The following is a 12,868-nucleotide window of genomic DNA, read 5'->3' on the forward strand; positions in this document are numbered from 1 at the left end:
AAGTTTTTTTTTTTTTCACTTGGATTCTTCAAGAGTTGAGACGAGTTTGTGTTACAGTGAGCTGCTGCATTCCTCTCCCCTCCGTTTTACGGGGCTGGATTGAGACATAAATTCTGCCGGCACTCCCTCCCGCTTCGTGCGGTTGTAGGGCAGTTTTGTACCCCTCCCGCTTCGGCGGTGCTAGGGTCAGTCAGCTCCTCCCGCGGTTGCGGTTGCAGGATAAGCCAGATCCCCCCGCATCTGCGGGTGTGGTGTCCCTCCCCCGCTCCACGGGGATGAGCTGGACGGATTCCCCTCCCCCACTTGTGTGGGGATGAGCTGGGTTAATTCCCCTCCCCCACTTGTGTGGGGATGAGCTGGGTTAATTCCCCTCCCCCGTTTCGGCGGTGGTGAGCTGGGCAGAGTGTCCCTTTGTGGGTGTAATTCTCTAAGTGCTGAGTCCTGCAGATGGAGCTTTGATATCGACATACTGAGGAGTTTCCGGCAGCACATGACCACATATAGGGAGGCAAAAGTTTGCTCTCTATCTCCACCTGCTGGTAGATGGACACAACCCACCAGTCTATGGATTGATCAGCTATGATTAATGGAAAGAAAATTATCAGGTATGATTATACATAATTTTACCTTGTTTGCCTGTGTGAGAGAGAGAGAGAGAGGCACAGAGTGTGTGTGTGTGAGAGAGAGACACAGTGTTTGGGCACTTAGTGGATCATCCACTACCTGCTCACCCTGTTCACCCAATGTCCAAGTCCCCATCTCCATCCTCCCAATCCGGTTTTCCATTCTTTCCTTCCTCTGTCCCCATCCCAGCCTCCATTGAGAGTGTGTGTGATTTTGCTTTCTGTGGTGTACCTTTTTTGGCCACATGCTCTGTGTGTGTGTGTGTGTGTGTGTGTGTGTGTGTGTGTGTGTGTGTGTGTGTGTGTGTGTGTGTGTGTGTGTAGTGTGTGTGTGACACATTGTTTGCCTGTTTGAGACACATGCTGTGTGTGTGTGAGACATTGTGTGGGCACTCCCTTCCACATCAATTCCCCCTTTTTCCCATCTTGTTCCTCATCATCAGTGCATCATCGTTTTCCTTTTCCTCTGTCCCTATCTCCATCCTCCCAATCAATCACTACTGTTCCCCTAACTCCCCATCAATGTGGTTTTCATTTTTATCCTTCCTCTGTCCCCATCCCAGCCTCCAGAGATTTTGTTGTTGTTGTTTTTGTGGGTTACCTGGTTTTGCTGGTGCCGTACTGAGCTGAAGCACCTCCCGCTGTTGTTGGCCGGTGTTCAGCTGTCCGTGTCCTCTTCTGTTTTGGCGCTGTCGTTCAGCTGACAGTGTTTTTCACCGGTGCCGTACTGAGCTGAAGTGTCTCCCGCTGTTGTTGGCCGCCGTTTTCCTCCACCATTCACCTCTCAGCTGTCTGTGTCCTCTTCTTATTTTTGTACTGTCGTTCAGCTGGCATTGTTTTCAAAGGGCTGAAGCGGCTGCCACTCTTGTATGCTGGAGCCGTCCAGCTGTCAGTGCCGTTCAAGATGTGAAGCGGTTCCTGACTGTAGTACAACGTCTCTGCCCTCTCGTCATTGCGCGCTTCCCGCCTTCCTCACTGGGATCGTAACCTCTCCTGATGTCAGGCAAGCAGGATTCTAGTGCAGGCCAGTGACGTCAGGAGAGGTTACGATCCCAGTGAGACACTTTCGAACGTTGATTGAGCAAATTATAGTAAGGAAGAGATCTGAGTTAGGTTGTGTTGACCAGTTATTGGCGTAGATATGTAGCCAAAAATTATCATTATCAATCCGTCCTGTGGTAAAGTTACCATTGACACCCTTTCCAGCCCATCCTAAAACAGATTGCCATATAAGGGACACAGATGTTAGATCTAAATGTCACTCGACACATCCACACACATGCAGCCATTTAAGTTTTAATCATCCATTTTCTAATTAGAGATTCCTTGTCATCAGCAGCAGATGAATCCATTAACTGATGGGTTGTGTCCGCCTACCAGCAGGTGGAGATAGAGAACACTGAAAAACCATAGTGCTCTATGGACGGCTAGCTCCATCTGCCTTCAGTATTTCTCTATCTCCCAGCAGGTGTGGACGTAGCTTGATCAGCTCCTGGAAAAATTCTGCCTGGGGTGGCTCCTGTGCTTTGCCAGTTGAAGCTGGGGTGTTGTGGCTGGTGGTGCCCACTTTGAAGGCAATATAGGTTTGCCCTTTCCCTGCCTTACCCATCCCCCTGCCTACTGGAGTACCTCTGTTGCTGCCTGCCTCCAACTTTCCTCCAGCATTAAAAAAAAAAAAAAAGAGTACACATTGGTTCTGCGTAGCTATTCTGAGGCTATTTTCCACGTGCAGCGTGACTGGAGCTCGTTTGACTCGGTCTTTTGAGGTGAGAGTGGTGCCCAGCTCCTCCGGGGAGGTCCCGCGGACGCTGTTCTGATCGGGGTAAGTTTTGGAGCGAAGCCACCATTTTACTTATATAATTCCGTCCGGTCGGACGATGGCTGCTGAAGCAGTTAAACGCTGCTCCCGTTGTGGTAAACGTAGATCAGCAGCGGGGCTCTGTAAGATGTGCTCTTTAGACGCTAGAGCTGGTATGAGCATGGCGAGTGATGATTCTTCCCGCTCAATGGAGCTGGCAGCGGGCGCCATTTTGGAAGCGCCGCATGTCTCGACCCTCGCTGTTGCGGAGGAGTCTGAGTGCAGGGGGACGCCTCAGTTAGAGGCTACCAGAGGAGCTCCTGTTCCCGTTTCTCCTGATGCGGAGACGGAGGGTCAGGGTGAGTTTTTCTCCCCAGAGTTTGTGCTTTTGATGCATAAAGCTTTTTCTCCCCAGAGTTTGTGCTGTTAACGCATAAAGCTTTCATGCTGAAAAGAGCTCTGCCACAGGTGTCTGACACTGCGCTGCTGCCTGGTTTCCCCCCGGGTGTTGATGGCCTGGGGCTGGCTGATTCCCCCGAGCGTTGGAAGGACGCAAAACATAGACGGGTAAATTCCCCGTCGGAGAGTGGCGCACTTCCCTTCTCCCCCCCCCCCCCCCCCCCCCCCCGTGGTCAGGTGGTATGGATTCTGAGGGTTCTGGCAGGGCCTCATGGTCTGAAGAGCCAGAGGAAGGTGCCGGTTTGCCACTGGATCTGGATGATCCCAATGCGGTGAGGATTTTCCACCACAGTGAGCTGCCAGCGCTCATTTCTGACGCCTTGCAGGCCCTCTCAGTTGATGATCCTGCCAAGGGCGAGGCCTCCTCTGGTAATCCGAGGATGGTGAGTACTAAGAAGCCTGCTCGAGCCTTTCCTGTGCATGACTCCATCCAAGAGCTTATTTCAGCTCAATGGTCTGAACCCGAAGGGCCTTTGAAAAGTGGCCAGGGCTATGGGTCAGCTTTACCCTCTAAGTAAGGAGCACTTGGCCCCTTTGGGGATGCCTAAAGTGGATGCTTTGGTCACGGCAGTGACTAAGAGGACCACCCTCCCCGTAGAGGGAGGGGTTGCCCTGAAAGACATGCAGGACCAGTGGCTTGAATCCGCGTTGAAACGGTCTTTTGAAATCTCGGGCCTCGCCTTAAGGGCATCTATTTGCAGTTACTATGCTGCCCGGGCCTGCCTTTATTGGTTACAACAGGCAGTGGAGCAGCCCGTGGATGGTGCGGAGTCCCTCGCTGAGGTTGCACCGCGGATGGAGTCGGCCCTGTCATTTTTGGCTGACGCCCTCTTTGATCTAAACAGATGTCTGTGGCGGTTGCAGCACGCCGCCTTCTATGGCTACGGCATTGGGCGGCTGACATGGCCTCTAAGCACAGGCTGGTGAAGCTTCCCTTGCGGGGCCACCTGTTATTTGGAGAGGAGCTGGAGAAGATTGTGAAAGACCTGGGGGACCCTAAGCCCCAGCGGTTACCCGAGGATAGGCCGAGGCCTTCTTCCAAGGGTTCTGTGTGGCCCTCCCAGACCTCGCTTCCGTGAAACTCACAGGTATCGCCCGGGGCGCTCTGCTGGGGTTTCTCAACGTGCCCGTTTTCAGCAGAGGAACTCCTGTCGCTCGGACAAGCGTTCCGCAGCGGCCGGTTCAAGGCCTGGAGTTCAGGGGTGGCCCCCTCAATAACAGGGCGCCGGTCCATTCCTTGATTCCTGCAGTATGAGGACACCTTTCCCTCTTTCTCGAGGAATGGACCAAGATTACCTCCGATCAGTGGGTCCTGGATCTGATAGAGAAAGTTACCGATTTGGAATTCAGCGCCCCGGTGAGAGAAGTGTTTGTGGAGTCCCGATGCGGTACTGCCATCAAACAGGCGGTGGTAGAGGAGACCTTACAAGTCTTGTTGCACCTGGGAGCGGTGATCCCTGTGCCTCCTGCTGAACGCGGCTGCGGTCGCTACTCCATTACTTTGTGGTGCCTCGAAAAAGCGGGTCTTTCTGACCGATCCTCGACTTAAGGTCAGTCAACGAGGCACTAAGAGTGCGACATTTTCACATGGAAACCCTGCGCTCCGTCATTGCGGCGGTACAGCCAGGAGAATATCTCACGTCTCTGGACCTAAAAGAGGCCTACTTGCACATTCCTATTTGGCCCCCGCATCAATGGTGTCTACGGTTTGTGGTGTTGGGAAAACATTTCCAGTTTCGGGCCTTGCCTTTTGGCCTCACCACAGCTCCTCGCACCTTTTCCAAGGTAATGGTGGTAGTAGCTGCCTTTCTCAGGCGAGAGGGTATCAGAGTTCACCCGTACCTCGACGACTGGCTCATCAGAGCAGATTCGGCAGACAAAAGTCGTCTGGCCACAGCCAGGGTGATCTCTGTACTGCAGTCTCTAGGCTGGGTCGTCAATATACCCAATATACCCTCTCTCGAATATTTGGGGGTCTGGTTCAACATGGCCTTGGGGTTTGTATTTCTACCCGACCAAAGGCGGTGCAAGCTTCAGAATCAGGTCCGTCTGCTCCTGCGGATGCCTCGCCCGCGAGCTTGGGACTTTGTCCAGCTGCTGGGGTTGATGACGGCCACTTTGGAGGTAGTGCCATGGGCGAGAGCACACTTGAGACCTCTGCAGATTGCCCTGCTTCAACGATGGTCTCCAATGTCCCAGGATTATCAATGCAGACTAACGTGGCTCCCTGCGGCCCGGCTCAGTATGGAGTGGTGGCTCTCCGACAGCATGCTGCGGCGAGGAATGCCGCTGGCGCTTCCCTCTTGGTGCCTGGTGATAACCGATGCCAGCCTGGCGGCTGGGGAGCACATTGCAAGGCAAGCTATGTCCAGGGTCTGTGGACACCTGCGGAATCGGGGTGGTCCATCAATCGCTTGGAACTGAGAGCGATATTCCAGGCTCTTCTGGCCTTTCACAAGACTCTAGAGGGGCCGGCTGTCAGAGTTCTGTCGGACAACACGACTGCTGTGGCCTACATAAATTGACAGGGCGGCACTCAGTGCAGAGCACTGGCCGTGGAGGCCGCTCAGATTTGCCACTGGGCCGAGCTACACCTGCAGCTTCTTTCTGCAGCGCATATAGCAGGTCAGAGCAACATGCAAGCTGATTTTCTAAGCAGACATCAAATCGACCCAGCAGAGTGGGAACTGGCAGACGAAGTGTTTCTTCAGATCTGTGCCAAATGGGGAACGCCCGTAGTGGATCTAATGGCGTCAAGCGCAAATGCCAAAGTCCCGTGCTTTTTCAGCAGACAGAGAGATCCTCACTCGGCGGGGTTGGATGCTTTGTCTCCTGTATGTGTTCCTTCCTTGGCCCTTGATAGGGCGAATCCTCCTGCGAATTCAGCTACATCAAGGAGTGGTGATTCTCATTGCCCCGGATTGGCCCAGACGGTCGTGGTACGCAGACCTCCGGAGGATGCTGGTGGAGGCCCCTCTTCCTTTGCCTCTGGTACCGAACCTGTTGATGCAGGGACCGGCCTCCATGGAGGATCCCTGCCGCTTTGGTCTTACGGCATGGCTCTTGAGAGGGCGCAATTGAGAGACAGTCATCTCCACTCTCTTGCAGGCCCACAAGCGGTCCACTTCCGTTGCTTATGCTCGGATCTGGTGCCAGTTTGAGGCGTGGTGTGTTTCAAAGGCAATCACACTCACGCGGGCTACAGTCGCGCCGATACTGAACTTTTTGCAGGATGGCTTACAAAAAGGCTTGGCCTACAATTCCCTGCGAGTGCAAGTGGCAGCATTGACATGCTTTCGAGGGAAGGTCTCTGGCCTTTCCCTGGCCGGTCATCCGGATGTTGCCTGATTTCTAAGAGGGGCGCTCCGACTCCACCCGCCATTGCGGCTGCCGTGTCCGGCTTGGAACCTGGGGCTGGTGTTGAAGGCTCTCCAGTGTTCGCCCTTCGAGCTGCTGAGGCGAGCTTCAGAGAAGGATGTGACTCTAAAGACAGTCTTTTTGGTGGCCATGACCTCGGCGAGACGTGTGTCTGAGCTCCAGGCTCTGTCCTGTCGAGACCCCTTTCTGCAATTCTCAGAGTCCGGAGTAACGGTATGTACTGTGCCTTCCTTCCTGCCTAAGGTGGTTTCAGCATTTCACCTAAACCAGCCCATTTATTTGCCCTCCTTTTCTAGGGAGGAGTTTCTGGAATCTTTTGGGCAGTTACATCTTCTGGATGTTCGCAGGGCTCTCTTGCAGTATCTGCAAATGACTTCAGGACCTCTGATCACCTTTTTGTCTTGTTGTCAGGTCCTCGAAGAGGGTCTCCGGCGTCTAAGGCCACTAAAGCTCCTTGGCTCAAAGAAGTCATTTTTTCTGTGTATCTGCTATCAGGGCGGTCTCCGCCTGACGCGTTTAAAGCGCATTCCACGATCGCGATTTCCTCTTCGTGGGCCGAAACAGGAGCACTCTCTCTTCATGAGATCTGTAGTGCGGTTACTTGGGCTTCTCAGCTGTCCTTCGTCCGGCATTACAGGCTGGATGTTGCAGTGAAGCGGGATGCACAGTTTGGAGCGCAAGTGCTTGCTCGGGGAGTGGCATATTCCCGCCCTAACTAGGGAGTGCTTTTGTACATCCCATCAGTTAATGGATTCATCTGCTGCTGATGAGAAGGAAGGGAAAATTAGGTTCTTACCTTGGTAATTTTCTTTCCTTTAGTCACAGCAGATGAATCCATGATCCCTCCCTGTATGACTCTGTTTTTTGTTCAGTTTTTTCCTGCAGATATGTTCCCTCATTGGGAGAAGTTGGAAAACAGTCTTCAGGATTTCTGTTCTGTTACAGGAGGTTGAGATCGTCCCTTCCTTGTGTGGTTATTGCTCCTGTTCTGGGGCATTCGTTTGCTGTGAGGAAAGTTCATGTTATTCTACTTTGAGGATACACTCTGCTTTGGAAGTTTCAAATACTGAAGGCAGATGGAGCTAGCCGTCCATAGAGCACTATGGTTTTTCAGTGTTCTCTATCTCCACCTGCTGGTAGGCAGACACAACCCATCAGTTAATGGATTCATCTGCTGTGACTAAAGGAAAGAAAATTACCAAGGTAAGAACCTAATTTTCCCTCCTCTGTGTTCATCCCATGCCTTTTTGAACTCCTTCACCATTTTTGTCTGTGGAGGAGTAGCCTAGTGGTTAGTGCAGTGGACTCTGATCCTGGGGAACTGGGTTCGATTCCCACTGCAGCTCCTTGTGACTCTGGGCATGTCACTTAACCCTCCATTGTCCCAGGTACAAATAAGTACCTGTATATAATATGTAAACTGCTTTGAATGTAGTTGTAAAAACAACAGAAAGGTGGTATGTAAGTCCCTTTCCCTTAATTAGAGATCCTCTGTGTTCATCCCATGCCTTTTTGAACTCTGTCACCATTTTTGTCTGTACCACCTCCCTCGGGAGGGTATTCCAGGCATTAAACAAACCTCTCCATGAAAAAGAATTTCCTGATATTACTCCTAAGTCTACCACCCCGCAACCTCAGTTCATGTTTTCCCTTCTCTGGAAAATATTTGTTTCTATATTAATACTTTTCAAGTTTTTAAACATCTGTATCATATCTCACCTGCCCCTGTAACACTAGGGGGCGCTGTGCTTATGACAACACAAAAGCCACCAGACACAATATGCGGTATATCGCTTTTATTGGTGATACATATGTGAACACATACACCAAGATACTTACAGCACCCGCAATTCAGTCAGCATCTGGGAAGACCACCAGGGAAGCACTAGCTCTTCCTCAGAGATTGCAGGGACCATCACTGAACCAGGCGTCCCTTACGTTCAGGCAAGCTTCTAAAGCAAGTCCGGTGCTCTAGCCTCTTTTATAGTGTGAAACAGAGGTGCCTTTCCCAGACTTGCACAAGCTGGCATCCCTTAAACAACCAGCCTGTTTCCCATAACAGAGAATAACTCCCCCAGACTTGCACAGGTTGAAGGTGCCTTTCCCAGATGTGCTGGCATCCCTTAAACAACCACCATAACAGAGAATAACTCCCCCAGACCTGCACAGGTTGAAGGTGCCTTTCCCAGAGGTGCTGGCATCCCTTAAACAACCACCATAACAGAGAATAACTCCCCCAGACCTGCACAGGTTGAAGGTGCCTTTCCCAGAGGTGCTGGCATCCCTTAAACAACCACCATAACAGAGAATAACTCCCCCAGACCTGCACAGGTTGAAGGTGCCTTTCCCAAAGGTGCTGGCATCCCTTAAACAACTAGCCTGTTTCCCATAACAGAGAATATCAACACATAATTACAGCCAAAACATTCCACTCATTCCATCCCCAGCTGACCTTCAATCCCATGTATTACAGCCCCTTCTTTCTTCCAGGGTATACATATTCAGGTCTTCCAGTCTCTTGTTATATGTCTTTTGGCACAAGCTCCGTATCATTTTTGTCACCTTCCTCTGGACCGCTTTTAAGTCTCTTTACATCCTTAGTAAGATACAGCCTCCAAAACTGAATACTATACTCCAGGTGCAATGACTTGTATAGGGGCACCAATACTTCCTTTCTTCTGCTGGTTATTCCTCTCTATGCAGGCTAGCATCCTTCTGGCTATGGCCACTGCCTTTTCATGCTGTTTTGTCACCTTCAGATCCTTGGACACGATCACCCCAAGGTTCTTCTCCCTGTCTGTGCATATCAACCTCTCACCTCCTAGGACATTTGACTCTCTAGGATTTCTACTTCCTGAGTGCATCATTCTGCATGTCTTTGCATTAAATTTTAACTGCCAAATACAGACCATTCTAATTTTTGAAGATCTTTTTTCATGTTTTCCACTTCCTCTGGGGTGTCCACTCTTAACAACTCTTGGTATCATCCACAAAAAGGCAAACCTTACCTTTTAACCCTTCAGCAATGTCGCTCACAAATATATGGAACAGAATCTGCCCCAGCACCATCTTTGAGGCACTCCACTAATCACCATTCCTTCCTCCAGGTGAATTTCATTAATCACCACCCTTCAGCGTCTGTCTGTCAACCAGTTTCTAATCCAGTTCACCACTTTGGGTCCTAATTTCAGTCTGTCAAGTTTATTCAAGAGCCTCCTATGAGTAACCGTGTCAAAGGCTTTGCTGAAGTCCAAGTAGACTACATCTAGCGCATGTTCTCGATCCAGTTCTCTGGTCGTTCAGTCAAAGAATTCAATTCATTTTGTTTTGACACAATTTACTTTTGGTAAAGCCATGTTGCCTCAGATCTTGTCACCCATTGGATTTCAGACATTCACTATCCTTTCCTTCAGCAATACTTTTCCAATAACTGAAGTGAGGCTTACCGGCCTGTAGTTTCCAGCTTCTTCTCTGTCAGTACTTTTGTGAAGAGGGAGCACATCTGCGGAACCTCTCCTGTCTCTAAGGATGAGGACCTGCCAGAACCTCTCTAAGCTTCCTCAGTAAGTATCCTGGGATGGATCCTATCTTTTCCCATGGCCTTGTTCGTAAAAACTTCCTTCTGTGAACAGTGTGGTATATCTATTCTATTCTCATATACCTTTGCTAGCTGATCATGGTCCTTCTCCAAGATTTTCTTCCATGAACACAGAAGTATTTGTTTAACATATTTGCATTTTCCTCATCACTCTCCACATAGTGGTCCACAGCATCTTTGTCTCACAATTCAATTTTTAGCCTTCCTCCTTTCACTAATATACCTCAAAAAATTCTTCTCTCTCCTGCTTACATTTCTAGCCTTTGTTGTTCTGCTTTCGCCAAACTTTTGGCTTCATTCACTTTCGTTCGGTTTTCTTTTCTGTGTTCCTCCTCTTGAGTTTTTCAGTATTTCATGAGCGCCAACTCTTTTTCCTTTATTTTCTCAGGCACTTGTTTGGTGAACCACATTGGTTTTCTGTCTCTTGCTTTTATTTACTCTCCTCACATATAAAGGTCAGTAGCCATTTTCATAGCTCCTTTCAGGCTGGATCACTGTCTTTCCACTTCTCGTATGTCCTCCCATCCCATCAGCTCATTCTTCAGGTACTTCCCCCCCCCCCCCCCCCAATCATTCTGCATTGCAGGGGGTGGGCATCACACAATTTTATTTGACTGTAGTCATGGAGTCGCAGTCAAAAAAAGATTGATAAGCACAGTTGCAGGATTTAGGATTTATTTAGCTTTAGCTCACTCACTAAGCAGTGGCATCCAATCCATGCCCTGGCAAAATAACAATGTGGTTATCGATTTATGTATTTCTGTGTTTTGTAGTACATGTATTTTTCCCTAACATAACATACTGTATGCTATGTGTTCTTTAGAAGGGTCATAATCCAACTTTAATCAATTGTGGAATATATAGCTATCCTGAAATAAAGTAATTAAGAATAGTTATGAAATAAATACTAGATGAGAAATCAACCTCCTTTTTTGTTTGTTATGCAGGGGCTGAAGAACTCTGAAGCAGTTTAAAATGTTGCCACGGACTGTAATGCTGGTATTTTATCTTCTCTCACTTATGCTGTTTTCATGGGTCTTATTTATACGAAGAGACACCAAGCCCTTGGATTCCAAAGAAATGAAAGCACCAGATCAGAGAGAGAAGTTTTGGGCTCCTGATAATACAACCAAATGCCACCCCAACGCCACGTTTGCTGGTTCAGCTGCCAACCTCCCTGAACTGCACCGTGTGTTCTTGCTCTACAAGCACTGCCGAAACTTCAGAACTCTGCTGAAGCCCAAGAGATGTGAAAGTAACACATTTTTGCTCTTGGCAATCAAGTCCTCACCTATCAACATAGACCGCCGGATAGCAATAAGGAATACCTGGGGGAAAGAACAAACCACAAGGGGCAAAAAGATAAAACTTGTTTTCTTGTTAGGGCAAACAGAGGTCAAGGGTCAGGTTCAGTCTCTCCATCAGCTGCTGGCCTATGAAAGTAATGAATTTGGTGACCTCATCCAGTGGGAATTTGTGGATACATTTTTTAACCTGACTCTAAAAGAAATTCATTTTCTCAGGTGGTTCAAAGAAGACTGCTCACATGCTAAATTTGTGCTCAAAGGAGATGATGATGTTTTTGTTAATACACACAATATAATTGAGTTTCTTCATGAGCATAACCCAGAAGAAAATCTTTTTGTTGGCGATGTGATCAGTAGGGCCCTTCCTATCAGAAACACAAAAGTGAAGTATTTCATTCCCAAATCTATGTATACCAATGATTATTATCCTTTGTATGCTGGGGGAGGTGGCTACTTGATGTCTAGAAAGACCGTTGAGCGTCTGAAAGACGCTGCCGAAGAGACTGAACTTTTTCCAATTGATGATGTGTTTGTTGGAATGTGTATGGAAAAAATGAATATGACCCTAGAGAATCATGCTGGTTTCAAAACCTTTGGGATCCAGAAGCCATTTAATGCCTTTGACCCGTGTCTGTACAAAGAGCTCATGGTGGTACATAAGTTAGAGCCCACTCAGATGTGGGTCATGTGGACATTGGTGAAGGATGATGGCATAAAGTGTGCAGCATCATTGGCTAAATGAAGCATTCTTCCAGTGTTTATTCCACCACCAGTATAACAATATTGAAACAGGGCAGGAAGAGAGCATTTACTCTAAAGCAAGGCCAGGAACTAATTGGTGTAGTTCATAAAAAGTCACCTTTTCTGTTGTGATGGATCCATTTGCATACAAAAGCAGAAATGCCACAAAGCCAACATTCTCTATTTGTATTCAGAATGGTAATCTTAGGTTCTGTTTTCTGTACGTTAGATTGTCATCTATTTTTCATAACTTGTGCATTTTAGCACCATTTTTTCAGTGATTCTAGTTTCAACTTGTGTTTTTGATTTTTACATTTTGGTAAAATATTTTCTAAACTGTTGAACTTATGCCTAAACATTAGAGCTTGATTTGAAAAGAAGATGGGGAAATTGTTTACTGTTAAATAAAAAAATGCAACAAATGTGTACGCTTGATTTTTAATTGCAGGGCATAGCAAGCAGGAGCATGTGCAGACTTGCTGTGTTGACATTAGGCACAGCTGAAGCAACAGTGCTGAAAGGGCTTGCTAATAGGAGATAAGCCTCTATCCCCTGCAGCCTTGACATTGGGAACTGGGGGAGGGGGGTATCCTTTCTTTCTTAAAGAGAAGAGTGGGAGGGGGATGGCTTTAGAGCAGTAGGGCCTAGAAAGCACCAGCCAGTTGTGTTTTCAGGATATGATTATACATATCTGCCACCTCCATCTCAGGCATAATCATTACAGACATCTTGAAAACCTAACTGACAGGTAGTCCCCCTGGCAAGCTTTGAGAAGTACTGGTTTAAACTATTTTTAGTGGGTTAGTACTGATTTTAAGCATGAGCAAGGTGGAGGAGTGGCCTAGTGGTTAGGGTGGTGGACTTTGGTCCTGAGGAACTGAGTTCGATTCCCACTTCAGGCACAGGCAGCTCCTTGTGACTCTGGGCAAGTCACTTAACCCTCCATTGCCCCATGTAAGCCGCA

The 12,868-nt window shown here is 48.5% G+C and overlaps 1 protein-coding gene across 2 annotated transcripts in view; it reads left to right on the forward strand.

Annotated features, from left to right (window-relative positions):
- B3GNT4 (UDP-GlcNAc:betaGal beta-1,3-N-acetylglucosaminyltransferase 4) overlaps positions 1 to 12,470 on the forward strand; it is a 46,879-nt gene extending 34,409 nt beyond the window's left edge. For both annotated transcript variants that reach the window (XM_030218748.1, XM_030218749.1), the window contains exon 2: positions 10,804 to 12,470. In XM_030218748.1, the coding sequence (XP_030074608.1) occupies positions 10,832 to 11,905 (1,074 nt within the window). In that variant the 5' untranslated portion in view covers positions 10,804 to 10,831 and the 3' untranslated portion in view covers positions 11,906 to 12,470. The remainder of the gene's footprint in view (positions 1 to 10,803) is intronic.
- The last annotated feature ends 398 nt before the right edge of the window (positions 12,471 to 12,868 follow it).

The sequence above is a fragment of the Microcaecilia unicolor genome, chromosome 11, assembly GCF_901765095.1.
Source record: "Microcaecilia unicolor chromosome 11, aMicUni1.1, whole genome shotgun sequence".
NCBI classification, from domain to species: domain Eukaryota; kingdom Metazoa; phylum Chordata; class Amphibia; order Gymnophiona; family Siphonopidae; genus Microcaecilia; species Microcaecilia unicolor.